General features: G+C 33.9%; 1 protein-coding gene across 1 annotated transcript in view; it reads right to left on the bottom strand.

Moving 5' to 3' along the window:
- The window catches only part of LOC111147011 (integrator complex subunit 6), an 87,126-nt gene that overhangs the window by 53,221 nt on the left and 12,959 nt on the right, over positions 1-20,946 (bottom strand). The window contains exon 4 of the mRNA XM_022502855.1: positions 12,331-12,420. Coding sequence (XP_022358563.1) covers positions 12,331-12,420 — 90 coding nt within the window. The remainder of the gene's footprint in view (positions 1-12,330; positions 12,421-20,946) is intronic.

The raw sequence follows: 20,946 nt of genomic DNA, 5'->3' as shown, positions 1-20,946 counted from the left end.
AATTCCACATTACAGTGTGAGAAGCAATAAACTTGAAGTAAAAAAAAAAAAAAAAACCAACAGGCTAGTCTTAGCCATGCTCTCAATTGAGAATCAGCTATCCCAGGACTCATTTTCCTCACTCTCACAGAATTGGGAATTAAGTGAGATGTGAAATTAAGCAACAAAAAGTAAGAAAATTAAGTCTTATTTATTACTTATCTTTTTAATGCTTACTTTCAACCCCATAAATTATTTTGGCAGCCAAGAATAAAAGAAACAGAAAAAATCTGCTTCTAAGAAACAGTGCCTAGCATATAGTAAGCCCTCAATAAATTACTGTAATTAATCATTTTCCAATTGCTTTGTATTCTTTTCATTCATTCTCAATGACTGTTAATATCATGGAAAAGCAACTGATTTTTAGAATCATCATACTTCAAGTTCTTTTTTTAGCAATTATTTCCTTGAAAAAAAATCAAGTACATATCCCTTAAGCTATTTCTAGTTTTTTAATATTATTATCCAATACAAGCAACATTTAAGATGGTTCTCTCTTCATGATACTGAATAAGGAATGGAAAATTTAAAAATTATTAAACTCGAAGCGAATTCTCTAAAATTTGGTAACAATCTGCTTTATTTAGTTGGTAGTTCTTACAGTTCCATAGTTACAGTGTATATCCTTTAAATTTAAAAAAAAAAGGTTTTTTGGTTCTAGTAGTTTAACAGCAAAATCTGTTCAGAGAAAAAAGCAACTAAATTACTTAGCAGTCAATGATACGAAAATAATTTCTTTCGCAAAGTTTTACTCCTATAAATTTCAATGGTAAGGTCTAATTTTTTAACAACTATATTGAAAAATACATCCATTTTAAAAGTGCCCAATTTAATTATTTTTAGTAAATTTACAGAGTTGCACAACAATCACCACCATTCAGTTTTAGAACATTTCCAAACCTCAGAAAGATCCCTTCTGCCCATCTGTAGTCAGTCCCCCATCGACCCCAGGCAACTAGTAATCTACTTTATGGACGATGCGTAAAAATGGAACCAAACAATATGTGGTCTTTTGACCTAGCATGATGTTTTGAAGACTCATTCATGTTATAGCATGTCGGTAGTCCATTTCCTTTTCTTGTTAAATAGTATTCCAAGTTTCTTTATTTTGTTATCTGGTGTTAAACGACCCACAAACAATTTTATCCTCTTTTACGAGGTTAAAAAAAAAAAAGTTTCCAAAATTACCTAACTCCTCGCATATTCCACACTGTCACTACTATCTTTCTAAAATCCAAATCTGATCACTTTCTCCCATACTAAAATCTCTTCAATGGTTATTACCATCAACCTCTAAGACACCTACATCCCCTGGCAGGGCATACACAGGGGTCCAGGTCGTCCGCACAGTCTTATTTCCTCCCTCTTTACTAAACACTGCCAACTATCAGTACTGAGGTATATATAGTTCCCCCACTCTCTCTTCTATGACTTTTATGCCTTTGCACTCATCTACTTCCCAAACTAAATTAATCTTTCGAAGTCCAACTTCTGTCTGAACATGACTGGTTTTCAGTATTTGTTCAATTAAACTGAATACATGCTGACCACTAGAATTCTTCTGCTCACTTCATTAAGGAAGACCAACTGCACTCTAAAATTCATGGCGAAAAGGACCTGAAAACAGTCTAATACAATTCAAGGTCTAGGGTACTGGTCTCAAAATAGGGTATACTTCAGGGGTCAGCAAACTATGGCCCAGCAGCCAAATCCAGCCTCTGGCTTGTTTTGATAAATAAAATTTTATTGACAACAGCCACACTCATTCATTTAACACATTGTCCATGGCTGCTTCTGCCCTACAGCAGTGGAACGGAGCAGTTTTTATCTGACCAGGTGAGCTGAAAAGCCTACAATATTTACTACCTGGTCCTTTAAGTCTACATACTCTTGGTATACATCATGATGTGAGGGAAGAAAGTTAACAGACTTTTAAGTTTTTCATCTCATTTTTTAAAAATTTCTACTTTTGTAGATGTTTTCTAATATTAATATACAGGTATGTGCATGTACATAATTATATATACATAATATCTTAACATAAAAATGGACAAAAATTGGGGATAGTGCATGCCCATATTTTTTTTTTTTTTCTAATACAGGAGACTCAATAATGGCAAATAAATAAATAAATAAAGCCTATGATGTTTTCAAGTAAATTTTAGAATTTACTTGAAAATTTGGCAACCAAGATTATATGAACAGTTCTGTAAATGCTTCAAAGCACAGAGAAAAAAGCCTAGAATTAAGCTTTTTCCAAAACAAAATTCTCAAAACATCTCTAAAAAGTCTTTTTATGGAGCTAAAATGTTATTCAAATAATGAAACAGTCCTAATATTCTTTAAGTTGAATGTAATAAAATATGAGCTACATAAATAAACTGCTTCACAGGTGGTTATGTTTTTTAAAAAATTACTGTAACTGGCAAATCAAATGCAAATTTGTCCTTCAGAATCCTGAAGCCCAATTGCCTGATAAACAATCAATACATGATAAATATATAAACTAAGAGAATACCTCACTAGTTAATTTTTTTTAACCCATCTGTACTTATAATGCAATTCTATAACCAAAATGTTCCTTGGCTATGAAAGTAGGTTGTTTCCCTTTAAGACAACAGATCCTAGTCTAAGGTTTGAAGGGCCCAGAATTCCCCCCCTTACAAATCTTAAGGTTAAGAGGTTATTAGTTTCTAATAACTCAAAAGTTGGGGTCTGATCATCATCAACAAATTTATGAACTAATTTACCAAACTGAACCTCGGATTTGTCAGGTTAGGGTTATCATTCTATGTTGAATCATATTCTCCAACAAATAGTCACAGCCCCCAGAAAGAACTACACTCTACTCTGCTCACCTTTAAGGCTTTTTCTGAGGCCTTCCGAGATGACTAGCATCAGACTTTTGAGGAAGGCTAGCCATTAGACAAGGCTTTTCCCCACGATCTGACTGCTTGAAGTGACATCCAGGATCAGGTCGATCCTGTATCCAGGAATCATGACCCTCCCTGAGGCACCAGTCATCATGAGACAGTCAGTGCACTTTGGCACTTCTTGAAAACCACTGGGCTGCTCCTTTAGCTGAAAGGAAAAAAAACATCAAAACCACAACAAACAAAACAAAGGGGGGAAAATCAGTAATTCAACCTGAAAAGACAGAGCGTGGGGAAAAATAAACCAAAACAGCCTTGTTTAGAACAAAATGTAGCCTTGCCTTGATGTAAAGATCATAGTTCCAGTCACTGCACAAAGTTTATTCCTATTACACAAATCTAAAAATTTTTAAATCTATTTTATTACATCAAGAGAACAACTGAGAATGGAAGTTTATATTAAAAAACCTATTTATGGAATACAGCTAACTAAGTATAATGAAGGTATCTGTGAAAGACTAGCCACCTACAGCTTACATGAGTGCACCTCACCAGGAGTGCAAGTACCCCATTTTCCATGCTCTCAAACTATAATCTGACCTAGAGAGACATAAAATATATCTGACGGGCTGCCTTTCACTGAGTTTAACTGGCAGAAAACTGCTAGTGCAATTAAAGCTGATCTACAACTGTTCTTAAATTACATACAGATGAATAGAAAAGAAACTGTGCTGGCATCCTCCTTAACTGACTTATCGCTAGCACCAAGTGTCCCCCCACACACAATGCTCTTGTCCCAGCATTCTGAATTTCAATGTTCATGCTTACTTGAGAGGAACAATTTTAAATGTTCACATCACTATGGCTTTAAGTTTAAAAGCTTAAAGACCTGATAAATAAGTAATAAGATGACTTAAGGCTTATTTATTTAATCTGCTTCAAAATAAACACTTTTAACTATCAATATCCAGAGATAAAATTCTGCTTATTTCTAAGTACAAAATACTTTTCCTAGGACATAATGCTAAAAGGCAAGAAAAAGTCTTTGAGCTATTGTTTTAAAAATTTGGCTCATAATTCCTTTAAAACACTGGTACCCTAAAGATGATACTTTATCAAAGAATTATTTTATATTCCTTTCTACTATGTAATCAATATCCCCATTTCAGTTCAGACTACCAACATCTACACAGATATCAGGTTGGAATCTTCAAAATATTACTAATCTGTCCTTCTCCTTTTTACTTGTTTGAGAATATGATTAAAGCGACAGACCCTCCATCCCCCAGATAAATGTGCATAATTGCACAAATGGAAAATATCTAGATTAAATTTTCAGGGAATTCACAAAACCCTCTGAAACTCAAGCCTGGACCCTGGTTCAGAACCCCAAACACTGCCTTCCCCCCAACCACCACCTTACCATCTCTAAAGACCTGATTAGTTAGCATACCTATCACATCTCTCACATTTCTGCATCTCTGTCCAGCACTGGCTGTTTTAGACATCCCGTGTTTTTCCTGGATTATTCCATGTTGTTTGTGAATTCTTCCCAGTTAACCATCCTTCAACCTGTTTTCTTTCACCCTTGGTTGCAGAGTAAGCTTACTAATGCATATCTGATCATGTGACTTGCCTGATTACCAAGCACCTTCAGTATCTCCTTTGCAAACGTTAACAGAATGATGTCCATTCTGTTTACAGTGATTGTCTTCCGGCTTCTACCTACATTTCAAGCACTCACTCCCCCTGCCTATGCTTTCTATACTCCACTCATACAATTTATAGTCTCCCCATACACTGCTTTTATGACTTCATACTTTTGTACGCTATTCCCTTCTCTCTGAAATGTCATGGCTCAATTTCTTATTCATCTCTCAAAACTTATCTCCCCTGGTTACGCTCTCTCAAGAGCTTCTATTTATTTCTGGCATGAGATTTATCTCATGTATACAAATGCTTATTAAAACTTGCCTGTCTTCAAGTACATTTTCTAGGGACAAGAGCCTTACTTGATTTCACCACTGGTGTCCCCGGCACCTAGAACATAGTAGTACTAATATAAATGTATGGCGTGCCATTATTCTTGTACACAACCAAAGTTACTATGCCTCACACGCACAAAAAAAAAAGACTGATGAATTAATCTAAAATATACATTAAGAATTCAAAATCAAAACAATTCATTATAGAAGGGTATTTCAGCAGGAACTCTCTAGAAAGCGAAAATTAAGTATAACTATCACCAATTCTTTATAAATTGACATAATCTGAGTCAAGTATGTTGTATGTATGTATATGAGTGTATGTAGATATGTAAATATATATAAAAAAAATTTTTTAAGTAAGACTAGTTATGGACATCCAAACCAGGAATTAAGCACAATAAGGGGGTACCTGGGTGGCTCAGTCAGTTAAATGTCTGACTTCTGATTTCAGCTCAGGTCGTGATCTCAGGCTTGTGAGATTCAGCCCCACATCTCAGGCTCCATGCTGGGCATGGAGCCTGCTTAGATTCTCTCTCTCCCTCTATCATCCCCTCCACCCACTCTCTCGATCCCTCTCTCTCTCTCTCTTTAAAAAAAAAAAAAAAAAAAAAAAAGGCACAATAAGGATAACAGAATACTATGCCATCCTTTGGATAAAAACTCCTTAAGCCAGGGACAGCAAGCACATGACAGCAAGCAAATGACAAAATAAGAGTTCTTACCCTCTCCTCTACCTCATCTCATACTCAGGGCCAAAGAATCCTCCATAAAAGCAATAAATACAGACTAACTGCAGTTGGCATAGAAGTTAGTATTTCAGGGCTATCCAATAATCTCAATCCTAAACCAAATCAAAAACACAATATTCACAGAAGACTTACTCCATGTTCCTTGGAAACCCATTCCCAAGTTTAACAATTCCAAAGATTGTTTTATCTTATATAAAATATTTTGCTAGCACTGAAAGTCAAAATGGTTGTTTTGCTACAGTTGTTCATTTTCAAATGCATATTTTATTGTTTAAAAATACACAGATTGACAGTTACATTGTATTCAAATCCGTGTATCAGAATCAACTGGGACATTTTCAAAAATACAGATTCCTAGGTCCCTGTCCAGATCAACTGAATTTCGGAATTAGAACTGAATTCCAGAATTAGAACTGGGCCATATATATTTTATAAAACACCCAAGATGATTTTGATGCAACCATTTGAAACCTAATGTTCTAAACATCATAGTAGTCTATATATGGAAGAGCTACAATAAGGAGATAAAAGAACAACTCTAAATAAAATTTTCCTTACATGTATAATGTCTCTGATTACTTATTGGTTCTGACAGGCTAATAAAGGAAGGGTGAAATTCCTTCAGCCTCTGAATAAAAACTGCTTCAATATCTCTTACCACAGAATTCTAGATAAAAGATTAGTTATTGTAGCCATACAGCTTCACTAAAGAGTGGTCACCTAGCATTTTTAAAAAATTATTCTATTGCAGTGCTTGGCTAGAGGCAATCCTTGAGTTTTTCTTTCCACATGACCTTGAAAAAAGATATATTCAATAAGAGTATTGCAAATGTGTTGCTGAAATTCACTACAGTTATTAAATTTGAAACATTTATCATCATCTTCTTTATTATAATTTATATATTTTCAATATACTAATAATTGTAGACGTATACGTTTCTATAGCACACCAGGAATAATAAATCCAGGTGTTGAGAGAACAGGGCCCATCAGAATGGGTATAAAATAGAAAATGCAATCAACAAATTCTTACTAAGTGTTCTGGAAAGTTGAACGGACAGAAACTGACGTATACAGTAATGCTGTACGTACATACAGAACATTTTAACCACAAATTAGTAAGACAGGAGCTATTGTTACTGAACCCCTAGTAATATCAATATGAAAAGGCACCAGTGCTAAGGGATAAACATGACAACTCAAAAATGCATTTACACCTATATATCTGTTTGATACATTCTATCATACTACCATGACATGCCTCAAGATTTCTCAGAGGTCTTTTTAAAAAAGAGAAAAAGTTGCTCCGAAATTCTAAGTGTACTGGGGGAGAAAACAACTATTTTAAACATGTATTTAAAAGTCTTGAGTGTCATACACATATTTTTGGTGACTTTACTAAAACAAAATCATTTTCTGGAGGGAGAGATGAGGTTCTGAATTATTTCAGGTACTAGATCATACAGATCACAAATATTAAATATAAACTATAATTATAGGTCCTACAAATTATCCTTATAAAAGGTAAAACCATTTACATTGCAAAGAATGATCCAGAAAAATCACTAATACCAATCCACATCTCAAAGAACTGATGGGACTTCTACATCAACTTTAAGAGCTCACAAATTAAACAGAAGACCCTAATCTGTAGCCACTTGAACACATAGCTGAGATTACTCTGACATTTTGTTTCTACAAACACATGCCCTTTCTGAACATTTACCAAGACGTTATAAACGTAATTGTCCTCATTTGTCTTAAAAGGCTGGGAAAGTTCATAGGAAGGCAAAACTTTTAATGTCAAAAGCCAACATTTTATTTTTTATTGAAAATATCTTCTCTAAAATGTTAGCCTCCAGGGCAATCATAGCATTGATAGACACAGAAACATTCTTCAGCATATAGAAATCTCAATATTTGAAAGATAATACTACTATTAGCACTTTCAAGGAAGAGAAAAATAACTGCTACACTATCCTGGAATGTCATTCATAGCCAAGAAGGTACTGGCAGGATATCTTCTGGCTACTTTATTGAGTAATATAGTTAGCTATGTGTTCCTGGAATCACATTAAGATAGTTTTCCATTGCAAAACAGCGCTAGAAAGGAACTTTGCAGAGAATTAAAACCAGAAAATTTTTTTTCAGTAACTCTAATTACAATTTTGTGATTCTACCAAAACATCTGATACATCAGTACAATAACATGACGAATGGTACCGTGAGTAATTAGCCACAGCGTGCTTATCAACATCAATGACTACTACTATGAGGGTAAGCAATATAATTTTCTAGTGTATCAGAATTCAAAGTCCCATCTAACTCACTCCTCAAACATGAAAATATTGCAAACAATCGGTGTTATCAAATAGCTACATTTAAAAAGAAAAAAAAAAGAGGCAAAAAATACACACATACTCTTCCAACACAGCAGTTTCCAAAAGTCCTAGAGAGTTGTCCAAAAATACAACACTAGAAACAAACTCATGACACCTCAGACAGTTGCCTTGACTTTCATTAAATGAAGCCAAAAAAGATAATTAAAGTCATGAAATAAGGTAAAAAGATGATATACAGCTTACGATTTTTGCCTACAATACAAAGCTATTACTGTCCTACCTCCTAACACACTGCTAAGTGATGAGCCGTCAGGGAGGAAATGGTATCCCCATCTTATTTTGACAAATAAGTTATAAGAAACTGGGTCATTCTGTCCTGAGGAGACTTAGCCAGGTCAAGAGACAATATGGCAAAGTTTTTCCATGAACTATTTTCCAGGCTCAAAACAATTTTACACCAGGCTTCTTTATAAATTTCACAGATACAGGCTAAGAGCCACATCCCAATACTAAATCATCCACGAGTCCTTGAATGTAATCAAAATTAAAATGACCATAAAAATTCACATTACACAGGATCTCACACATACACAGAACAGGTAATAGCCCCTCCCTCTTCAGTGCTCCCATACACTTAGTATATATCTCTATTTTATCATTTATAAAACCATTTAATAGGCAATCTCCCCATAAAGATTGTGAACTTAAGGGGCGCCTGGGTGGCTCAGTGGGTTAAAGCCTCTGCCTTCGGCTCAGGGCATGATCCCAGGGTCCTGGGATCAAGCCCTGCATCGGGCTCTCTGCTCAGCAGGGAGCCTGCTTCCCTTCCTCTCTCTCTGCCTGCCTCTCTGCCTACTGTGATCTCTGTCTGTCAAATAAATAAATAAAATCTTAAAAAAAAAAAAAAAAAGATTGTGAACTTAAGAACAAGAAATCTACTCTATTCATCTTTGTTACCCTCACTGACTAGAGATGAATGCCCTGGTCACAATAGTCATTCAATGAACACTGAATGAAGAAGAACGGAACACCTAAATCACAATTGTATAGAAAGCTGAAGCAGATAAACAGGGAATCAGGTAAACAGAGGATAAACTTAAGACAACAAAAAAAACAGAATCTAATATAGAGGCATGAGATACAACAGGAAAAAAAAACACAGGTCTGGAGGTGCTGGATGTCTTTTGGATTTTACATCAATTCTAATCCAGATTTTGGCAATAAAAAATGCTATAACCTTGAGCAAATCACTTCCCTCCCTGGGTCTCAATATCCTCATTTGTAAAAATAAAAAGTAAGACTACATGAGTTCTATGTTGCCTTATGCGACATAAGGATGATTTTAAAGCAGCAGAAACACATATTCCTAAAAAACAGCAATAACAGATCAGATACAATACCCCATGTGAAAGAGTGTAACTCTTAAGCAAAGGTCATCATTCAGGTAGGATGCACAATTCCATAATATTAGTAATAGGTCACATCAATAGCAGCCAGGGCCAATGAAAAATTATATACATACAAACCTAATGTGGAAATTACTGATACATTCACTCATTCAATAAATCTAAAAAAGAATAAAGTTTTGCCAAAGGCAGGGTTAAGAGGTCTGAAGAGAAAGAAACAAAATGCAAAATTCTGTTATTCCCTAGAAATTATGACAACATAGATCATATGTAGCATGCATGTGCACATACATACAAGAGCAAAACAAAAAGCATCTTTACATTTGTTATGATTTGAAAGACTCCTTAAAATGAATCATATAATTATTTGGGCTAGAACAGTCCAACATTTCCCAGTATTTTAGCAAAAAGTAAGCTTCCAACTATATGTACATCTGGGGTGCATTCTCTACCCCACAAGAGAAGTCTGGTTGGGACATTAAGAACCAAATATTCAAAGGATTAAAGACATTCTTAACCTTAAAAAACAAAACAACTCACAGACCTTCCAACTACATTACCATATCAAAGCTTTACCTTAAAACAAATCAATCTTCTACCACAGATAAGTAACAGTAATCAATTTTCATCTTGATGACTACCAAACTCAATACAATAGTATCTATAATCAAGACTTTTTATTACAAGCTCTGTTCTCAGTACTAGGCTAACTATCACAGAAGACAAAAGAGAACTAAAAGGTAAAGATGCTTTCCCCAAGAAAATCCCAATCTTACTTGCAAGGTAGTTATAGATTACTGTAAGCACATAGTCCCACTTCTCCACTATCCCTCCCAAAAAACTGGGAAGAAAGGTGAACAATTTCAATATCCATTTATATTTCAAAATATGTTAAAAAGTTAAAGGAGTTCCTATAAGCCAAATATTACAAACAAAACAGATCCAGATATATGGGAGCAAAATATATTGTACCCCAAAGGGAATTTCTATAAAGGCAGTAAGACAGAGCACCCTGAATAATCTCACAAGTAGGAATACTTTATAACAAAAAATAGAATACTTTTTCAGTCATCATAACTACAAATCAGAATCATTAAGGATAAAAAAAAATATCAAAGACTTCATTTATATAAAAAAAGGTTAAAGTAATTAATATGTGTTCTATTAATACTTTATCAATACCCCAATTTTCCTGTCAAATTTTTCAAAAAGGAAGGTAAAGTGGGAAAAATCAACTTCAAAGTTTCAAATTTAAACTGAAGCAACATTTCTACTGCTTGTTCATATATATAATTAATGTCTATCTGTTCCTAATAGCAGCAGGACATAACTGGCTATACACGCCAACCTAATTCAAGAAAGTCCAGAAATCCCTCAGGTTCAGCTATGTAGCATTACAATGCTACTAACTACATATAGACTATAAATTAATTATGAATTTTAATCTACCTAAATTTTTCAGTTCTATCTCCATGAACCAAACTCTAAATTCCCTTTAATAACAATTGATCAAATAAAAACAATTCTGGTTCTCTTCCAACAAATCAAGATCAGGTGATGACAACTCTACTGGTTCCATTGCTTCATGATAGAACAATACTATGCTCATTTCTTTACAGCCTAGCAAGCACTTTGACACACATTACTTCATTTCAGTCTTCCAACAACCCTATGAGGAAAGGCCAGAATTACCATTTTATCTCAAGGATAAGGAAAGAAATTTGGAGAAGTTAGGTAACTGGTACAAAGATCACTGCTGGAAAGGAGGTGAACAAAGACCAGAACCCACATGTCCTGACTCCATGTCCAAGTGACTTTCCACAACATCATACAAATGAAAGTCTTTCTAAAAATCACGAACTTAGAAACTATACTTCTCCTACTTAATCAAACCCTTTGTAAATATAAGAATTAAGATTCTAAAGCAAATGCAAACAGTAAAAAGGGTAGTCTAAACCACCTCCTATCTATATAAACACATTTTGAAAAACAAATACAGTTGATCCTTCAACACCCTGAGTTTGAACTGCACAGGTCCACTTACATGAAAATTATTTTCGATAAATAGAATATAGTACTATAAATTGTTATTTTTCCTTTCCTTATGATTTTCCCAACAGCTTTTCTCTAGCTTACTTTCCTGTTTATATAATGCATGTAACATACAAATATGTATTAACTGACTGTTTATGCTATTGGTAAAGCTTCCCATCAACAGCAGACTATTGAGTAGTTAAGTCTGGAGACAGTCAAAAGCTATACACAAAGTTTCAACTGCAACAGCACCCCTACCCCCATGGAGTTCAAGAGTCAATGTATAAGGCTCAAGAGCAGTTCAAATATTACAATAAAAAGAGCTTAAAGTTAAAAGAAATCTACTATATTTACCCTATCACACCACACGCAACCAACTCTGCAACTGCATGCTAGCAAAGAATAGGTGAGGTTAGCTAGATATTATTTACTATAAAGACTTACATAAAAATGTCTAAAAACCTTCACTTTTCCTGTTAACCTTCTCTTGGCTTTGCTCTAGTCTAGTCCAGTCGTCTCCACAGCAGACTGACAATCCACTGAAATATGGGAATTATTAAGAGCACTGTGCCCATTTTTTCAACCTGAAAATAAATTTCCTTTTCACTAAATAATGTACTATATGAACTGACACTATCACCCTCACATAAACTCAAAAATACACATACAACTGGAACCTGGAGGTAGGCTCAAAAGTTTTTCACAAAAGGGAATCCTATTCAAGAAAATCTGGCGATCAGTGCTACAAACAGAGAAGTAGGTAAGTCCTGGGAGATAGGTGACTCTCAACTGCATCAAATAATCCGATCTATTGAAGGTGTTCAATATCCTACAATATACACAAATAACAATTTTTCACCTGCAACTGCATAATCTATGCTGATAGGAATATAACTTACCTCATCCTGGACTCCACTCGTAGTAGTCAGCTTGCTCCCATCAGTAATTGTAATAATTATTGCTGGCTCCAAGAAAAAAGGGTTTCGTCCCTAAAGTCAAAAAACACATCAATCATATTAAGGTCTGGACATCAGCTCAATTTTTCTGAGTAAAAAACCAATTCTTAGAACACTGTATAAATTTATCTCTCTTGTCAAATTTTATGCATAGTATATACTTTTGTACATTCAAAAAATATTCCAAGAGAAACATACACATAACAGAAGTTAAACTTAAAGGAATGGGATTAGGTAGAGAAAAGACAGTATTTTCACACTTGTTTATACACTTTTGTATTGTTTTAATTTTTACAGTGAGCATTTACATTTATGTAACTAAAAGTACTTAATTTGTTAATAGGGACCCTACATTCAATTCTAACAATTTGGCAAACTGAGATATTAAAAATTAAAATAGTATTTTTATGAGAAACTTTTTAGAAAGGCCAAAATAGTAGGTGAACATTACAAGGAAATATAATTTATGCTTGTAATCAAAGTGTCTCACCAAGTGACTGGATATATGGATAGAAGAGCTCTAAAATCAGTTCCATGGGAACAGTATGGCTCTTCTAAGCTTAGGAAAAAGTAATGAGAGGCCAACTTGAAAAATTAAAAAGGATGGTTACTTAAACTGCTCAGCAAGAGAAGGTACAAAAACAATAGCAGAGGCAATCGAAGACAGTAGCACAAAACTCTAACCGCTCTACACGCAGGGTGAAATAGCTTCAGTAACTCCCATTCAAATCTATGGCCACATTACTCTTGAGTACTATGGTCAATTCTAGGGGATTCATTTTGTGGGGGAATCAAATAAACATAAGCTTATCTCTTACATACAAATGGCTCTCATTTATGATATGAAGCATTAAGCAACGCACCCCTACCCCCAAGGAGTTCAAGGGTCAACCATATAAACAAGCACATTTAAGACAAACAAGGAGCAAAACAATACCCCATTTAAACACATTTAAGACAAAAGTATGACCAAAGGAAAGAAGTTCAAGAGGGTCAACCTTGTGTTTGAAATCCAAGGTATCAAAAGCTCTTTTCTACTAACACTGTTCAAGAAAGAAAAGAATGAAGTTTTGCTGGATACAATGTAGAACAGCATATGACAAATTTTAATGTGCACACAGATCACTTGGAAATCTTGATAAAATAAAGGTTCTGATTCAGCAGATCTGGAATGAACACTAAGGTTCCACATTTCTAACACAACTGCAGCCTAGGAGATGCTAATATCCACAGACCATTTTTGGAATAGCAAGGATATGGAAGGGTTATATGCATGTAATACTCTATGGTTCAATAAACTTCCCTTACATTTATACAACTCTCAATCACTAGCATATCACAGCACATACCTTCTCATGGACCTAGAGATAGGCAATGTTCATTCTCACCTCTGAGCTTCGACTGGCTCCCTCAAATAGAATGTCTTTCCTTTTCTCTGCCCACAACCCATGCAACTCCTAAGCATTGAAGGCCCAATTTAAGTCCCTTTCCATGAAGCCTTCCCTGATTAGCCTGCCCTTAATTAGTTCTTCCTCATCAAATTCTAATAGTGACAATTTTCAGACTCAGTAAAAATACAGATACAATAGAGTATTTCTTCAAATAAAGTTGGATTTGACGTGGTTTCATGGAGTACATTTTTTTTTGTAAAGATTTTATTTATTTATTTGACAGAGAGAGATCACAAGTAGGCACAGAGGCAGGCAGAGAGAGAGGGGAAGCAGGCTCCCTGCCAAGCAGAAAGCCCCATGAGGGGCCCAATCCCAGGACCCTGAGACCATGACCTGAGCCAGAGGCTCAACCCACATGAGCCACACATGTGTGTGCCCCACATGGAGTACATTTTGAATATTACTCCCTACAGCATTTATCTTCTCTCCTTCTCAAATTATTTTTAATATATAACACCTTGCACAACAATGTGAATATACTCAACACTACTGAATACTCTCAAAAGCGGTTAAGATGGTTAAACTGCTATGTGTTTTTTACCACCGTTCTTTAAAAATACAGTATCTTGTATTATTTGCTATGGTTTCATGTGTTTGAATCAACTGAAGGCAAGGATCATGTTATATTTCTTCCTCAGCACTGAGCATAAAATATTTGCACACTGAGCACTTAAATCACCGATTCACCAACTGTAGTTTAATACAAACCTACTCAAGTTCGCAGAACCATTTAGAATTACTCAAACTACAACAAGCTTTGAAAAAAAATATAGATATGTTACTTTACCTCAACATAAATACCTTCTCTAACTTATGAATTTGCTAGGATGCCTTCTATATCTGTCTTGTCGTCCACTATCCATTTATTCATGTTGGTCATTCGAGTATTTACTGAGTGGCAATCATATATCAGGCATTGTGTTAGGTGTATGATACATAATCTCAAATCTCACAAATGATAAGTGTACATTTAACAAAAACTCTCTTCTGATCTCTACAAATATGACTGTAGATCAAAAATAGGCAAAGGGAGATAAAAAAGATCAAGATGTCCTCCTACCTTCAGTATTATTGTATCTTGCTTCCACCCTTAAGCTAAAACTAGTTTGTATGACTTGCTGCCTTTCAAAAACAAATCAGTAAATCTCTTAAAGCCACAACATGGACCAAATACTTCCAACAGTATTTCTGTATCACCTCTACATTTTAACCTAACTCAAAATTTTCTTCCATATTTTCTGAATAAAAGTATAACATCCATCAATTCTTATTCCTATGTAAGTACATTGAGATTTATTCTCCAGAGGCCAGAAAGTTAGTCATATCTATAACTAAAGAACAATGATCTATGACGTATTAAGAACTTTATGGATGCGGGCGCCTGGCTGGCTTAGTAGGTTAAGCGTCTGCCTTCGGCTCCAGTCATGATCCCAGGGCCCCGGGATGGAGCCCAGCTTTGGGCACCCTGCTCAGCGGGGAGTCTACTCCCTCCCTCTTCCTGCCAATTCCCCTGCCTGTGTGCAGATGCACTCTCTTCTCTCTGTGAAATAAATAAATTAAATTAAATTAGGAGGAAAAAAAAAAGAACTTTATGGATGATGATGTCCATCCAAAAACTAATACACACTTTCTTAAGGACCGTAATATCTAAAAAATCAAGTTAAAATGAATTAAAATCTAGCCAAGTCTTTGAGGTATTAAAATTTAAGCTAAATTCAAACATCAAAATAAAAGTTATTTTCTTGACAGTAAGCTTTTAGCTGAAACTTTACTGGAGTCATCCACATAATACTTTCCACAGAGGTTAGGCCTGAAATTACTAGGCCTGAAATTACTACTAGAATAATCAGGTACTTGATAACAATAAAACAGTTGTATTATCTCATTTAACCCTAAAAACTTGGTGAGGTAAAATATTCACTGAGATTAAATAACATAATCCAAAGTCACCCAGCTGGTAATTGGCACAGCCAAATCCTTAATCCAACTCTAAATACGATCATCTGAAAGTCCTGTTGGTGACCAATGAATTCCCTTGAATACAATTCTATACCAACCTGGACTGTGGCATATTTACCCAGCAGTGAATGGTGTTACAATCAGTTTTGCTTTTATTTAATATATTCTATCTGCAGCAAAATTAACTACAGAAGAATTATTCCTTTCCTTAGTTTCCTGTTGTTCTGTGATTTCTTACCCAATTTTTCTATATATAAATCAATACACCTCCCCTCCAAAAAAACACACTGAAACAGAACACAATATACATAAACATCTACTTTTGAAAACTTAATAATTTCAGCCTACTTTTTAAAAGCATATATAAAAGCAAGATAAAACAACATTCAGTTCTTTAATGGCTTTAAATTTTGAAAAATTCAGATAGAGATCAAAAGTAGAGAAAAGTAAAGAAAAATATGACCACCCTTATTTCACCTGTTATTTAACCCTACCATGCTTAAGGTCTCTTCCTCTCTGAAATGAGTTACGAACCACACAAAGAAAAGCAACAGGATTAGTCACGATAAAAATTAGAATAATGACTTAATGAATATATATACAAAAGGACTTTTTTTATTTCTTCAGGAATAAATTATCCCTACCTCTATATATAAGTGTTAGAATTAATCAATTTAAGCATAAGTTTCTGAATCAACTGCAGAAAATGATCAGATGATGTTGCTGCAGCAAAGTCTTCTTAGATTCAGTTTTACACTAGCCCTCCCCTGCCTTTGGTAGTGCACTTACTCTTGGCAGAAGCACAAAAAATAATTGGCATCTTTCTCACAACAGTTTTACCCAACAAGTTAAAACACATTTCTGGTTGTCTACCAGTATCACAAGATTGGGGTTTTTTTCATGTTTTATAAGAAATTATTTAACATTTCAAAGGTCTGAAAGTTGTGATTTAATCATTGCAATATAATGTCATTAGCCATTTGGTGCCAAATCAACAGTTTAATGATTCCCAAATCTTTATATTTAAGAATAACTACTTTACATTTTTATTCCCAGCAAGTATGTTTATGAAGTCACTCAATTTGGGTATGACTGTCCATATTAGAATATCCTAAAAATTCACCTTGATCATAAAGTTATAAACAGCCTCTTAGTTATAAAATCTCCCCCCAAAAATAATATTAAGCTCTGCTACGACAAAGGCAACCAGTAGAGGGACTAAAAGTTTACTTTTGTCATTAGCAGAATTAAAATTAGATAGTTCTCTCAGAGCTGTGGCTCTTTGGCATAAAGAAATCTAAACATGTCCCTTGAGAATATATAGTGCAGGGTATAATATTCTACCTCTAGAGCTATTTACTAATGGAAATCTTGTCATTTAGAAAACTGATTTAAAAAAAAGAAAATTGATGTTAATATTGGCCAAAAATCTCACGTAAAATTTTTTGCTAAAGATAACATAAAACAAAATACGTTCAGTTCTCTCAATAATTTAGTATTATCATGGTGTTGGAACAATTAAGGTATAAAATATCAATAAGAAAATTTAAAGAATTAAAGTAGATCTTATCTACTGGAATCTATTATTGCATTCTTGCAAAAAAGAATACTTTTTGAAAATTTTTAAATTTTCCAAAAAGTTTTGAAAATATAAAAATAATGTTAATTTTCCCCCAAATACAAACTAACCTGGTTCTCAGAATCAGCATTTTTACTTTTGCCCAATTATTCTAAAATGTAGTAGGGGATGGGGTATAGGAATTTTACTGTACCCTTACTTAAACAGGTCTTAACTATTATCTTCTGAAACAAAAGCAAGGCATCCCTGAGCATTCAGTAAAAACTTCCGTGTCTACCTCTGCTGTAGTACAAATGGGCTCATCTTCTTTTGGTGCCACCATGTTACCAGTCCTTTGAACAACCTCATAAAGATAGCCAAGTGCCAATCAAAGCTACTTTTCCAATGAGCTAAAGGGTCTACTGAAGGGAACATGTGTACCCACGGTCAGCCCTCCAGCTCTCCCCCTGTCTAGTTACTTTGCCATATTCCAGGAAAGGTACAGGCAAAGAAATCAACAAAAATGTTAAGATGTATAACATCTTATGCAACTAGGCTAAAAGCTTTCACCTAGCAAGAAAATAAAAAACTTCCAGAAATAGCCTGTGCTTTTTTTTTTTACAACCTAAAACTTCCTTTCAAGTTAAGTAACAGCAACAACAAGCAAATATGTTAAAAGAAGGAAAGAGTTCCCCTGAGAAATAATTACTACATTAGTAAAAGTTCTCATGCATACACTGGACAAATACTAACTAGGACTTCTGTTAAAAATTTTGTAATGATACTTAAAAGTTGCTAAACTACATCTTTAGGTCTCCTATTTACATCTTTGTAAAATCTACATAAATAAAAACATGAAGCTGGTTTCATCTATCCTATTTTCCTCTATTAACATATCTAATGAAGAGGTAACAATGCATGTACCTCTGAAATATAACAAACCACTTCACTTTGATTTAGAAATTTTGAAACTCCCTATATAATGTCAAAATTCAGATTCTATGGAGAAAATACAAAATACAGAAACAATATTAAGGATAATATTCACCTACTTTAAGCTTCTTTCTAAAAGAAAAGTAGCTTAGGATGCAATTCACATCCAAAGACTTCTTAGTCATAAGACTGATAAACTGATAATAAACACAATTACAACTATATACAACTGAGAAAAGCTTTTAATACATACTTCATAACAAGTCAACTACTATAAATTACATTCTTAGTTCAACTTCAGACAACTGCATAACACAATCAGAATTTTTTCAGTATCTGCTTATTACCTGTACTAATATTTATATACTTAATATTTTTCCTTAAGTCAATTCCATTTTTTTTACTTTTGCCTCAAACTATAGCAATAAGATCTATGAAATCAGTTTTGATATGCTAAGGATATCTTCTATTCAATAATTTATTGTCATTAATATGATTTAGCTTTTTTTAAAGGGTGGGGAGGTTCATTACAGGGATGAATACTCAACTGGTTATTTAAACATTCCAAACAAAATATAATAATTATTTAAGTCAATAAAGGCCTGACAGGCTTACATTTAAATCAATATTCCAAGGTCAGAATTATAAGTTTTATGTTTGTTTTAGAATTCATTAAGATTATTACTTTTATAGTTACTATCTCAAGTGGAATGGCATAAATGAATCTTTGATGAAAAAAGTCTAAAATATTCATTTTAGGAAATTAGTGCTTGTAAAATAGTACCTTTGAATATATAGGAAAGATCTCTGAAAGATTCAAAATAAACTGATTAACCATGGTTGCCTCTGAAGAATAGAAGTGAGCAACTGTATAACCTCTAATAGTTGAACTTTTTAACCATGTGCATTTATTACATATTTAAAACAAGTACTCTTCAAAATTAAAATGTGTATATACAAAAATAAAACTTTAAAAATCTGCAAGTATATAAAAACCTAGCATTTGAGAATACATTAAGGTCTAGAACTATAGAAAAACATGTTAAAATTCCACATTAAAAGATATATATTTTTAGTTTCAAGTTATTCTATTATACAATTGTGTACAGATATAGTTCTTTTATCTAACCATATAATTCCTTCTGTTAAAAATATTAACAGCATTGGGACGCCTGGGTGGCTCAGTTGGTTAAGCAGCTGCCTTCGGCTCAGGTCATGATCCCAGCGTCCTGGGATCGAGTCCCACATCGGGCTCCTTGTTCTGTGGGGAGCCTGCTTCTCCCTCTGCCTCTGCCTGCCACTCTGTCTGCCTGTGCTCACTCTCTCTCTCTCTCTCTCTCTCTGACAAATAAATAAATAAAATCTTAAAAAAAAAAATATTAACAGCATTAAAAACAGATGGAATAAGACTTAAGCAAAAGTAGAGGGGAATTCCATATATTTATTTTTATAAAACGAGTAAGGAGCAATATCCTGTTATTTGATTTAAATGATAAGCCAAACAGTAATCATGTAAGAAATACTGTAAGAACTGAAGAATAACATGACTTAATGAAAAAAATTAATGTTAAGGAAACTCAGTAACATAGAGGGCTAAGAATTACTGCATCAAAAGTAACATAAATTCAATATATTCAAAATAGTAAATATTTAGTAATTTCACAGATTCTGAGTTTTACATTTGAACAGAAGCCTAAGTTTGAATAGAGTATCCTAACAAATAAATAGTTTTGGCAATATTTAAAAAGTAATAGCAGTAGTGTTTATACTGGCACAAACAGAGTAATGACAGTGTATCAGAAATATCATCTTACTTAAGAAATACTAACATTCAGGATAAAGAACCTAACATACCCATTAAGTTGAAATGGACTGGATAATAATAATTTGGGAAAAATTATTCCAGCAAAGCATGTAATAGTAAACATGTTGCAAACATGGCAGAAAAAGTAAAAAATAAAGGCCAAGATGAAAACATATTTTCAAAGACAGATGAAGTTTTGACCTCATTAAATCACACAAATCTACCTATACCATTTAAACTAATCATCTCCTTAGGGTATTGATTACCACCAAATCCATAGATATTACCTTTGCAAAAGTCTAGTTAAATCATATCTTTGACCATTAGGGCTAATTCCTTCTGAACAGCTACATAAATGGTCTCAAAAGAATCATTCACACATACAACAGCCCTCCTACAAACCAGATGTACTTCAACCATAGTGTTGCATGTATCTTCACAACTACAACTGAAAATGAAGAGGAACAGCCTAATAAATGTTTCATGTCAGTAAAGTTAGCAATAGAGCATTAAATTAGGAAAAAAATATTGTGATAAGCACTAGGAAAAACTGACTATTTTTTCCCATGTGCTATAGCTGAAAGGCAACTTGAAAATAATTTAACTGGATAAACTATAATTCAAGATTAGTTTTAAGGGGTCCTGCTTTGTAAAAAATACGATTTTTCATTTTCTATGAAAGAATTGGTGGAACCCCAATTTCAGGTTTTTTAGAAGGAAACATTAAAATTTCTCAAAATCCATTACATAGGTATTTGTACTTGAGTAAAAACAGTTTCTAGAAATCTATTCTTCCTAGATTGTGACTCAAACACTTATTGATGCTTGTGCTAAGTCCCTTCCCAAATGTTTAC

Source organism: Enhydra lutris, unplaced genomic scaffold (genome assembly GCF_002288905.1).
Source record: "Enhydra lutris kenyoni isolate GAN:26980312 unplaced genomic scaffold, ASM228890v2 scaffoldscaffold15, whole genome shotgun sequence".
In the NCBI taxonomy this organism is placed as follows: domain Eukaryota; kingdom Metazoa; phylum Chordata; class Mammalia; order Carnivora; family Mustelidae; genus Enhydra; species Enhydra lutris.
The sequence above is the reverse complement of the archived record's forward strand: the minus strand, read 5'-3'. Positions and strand labels throughout refer to the sequence as shown.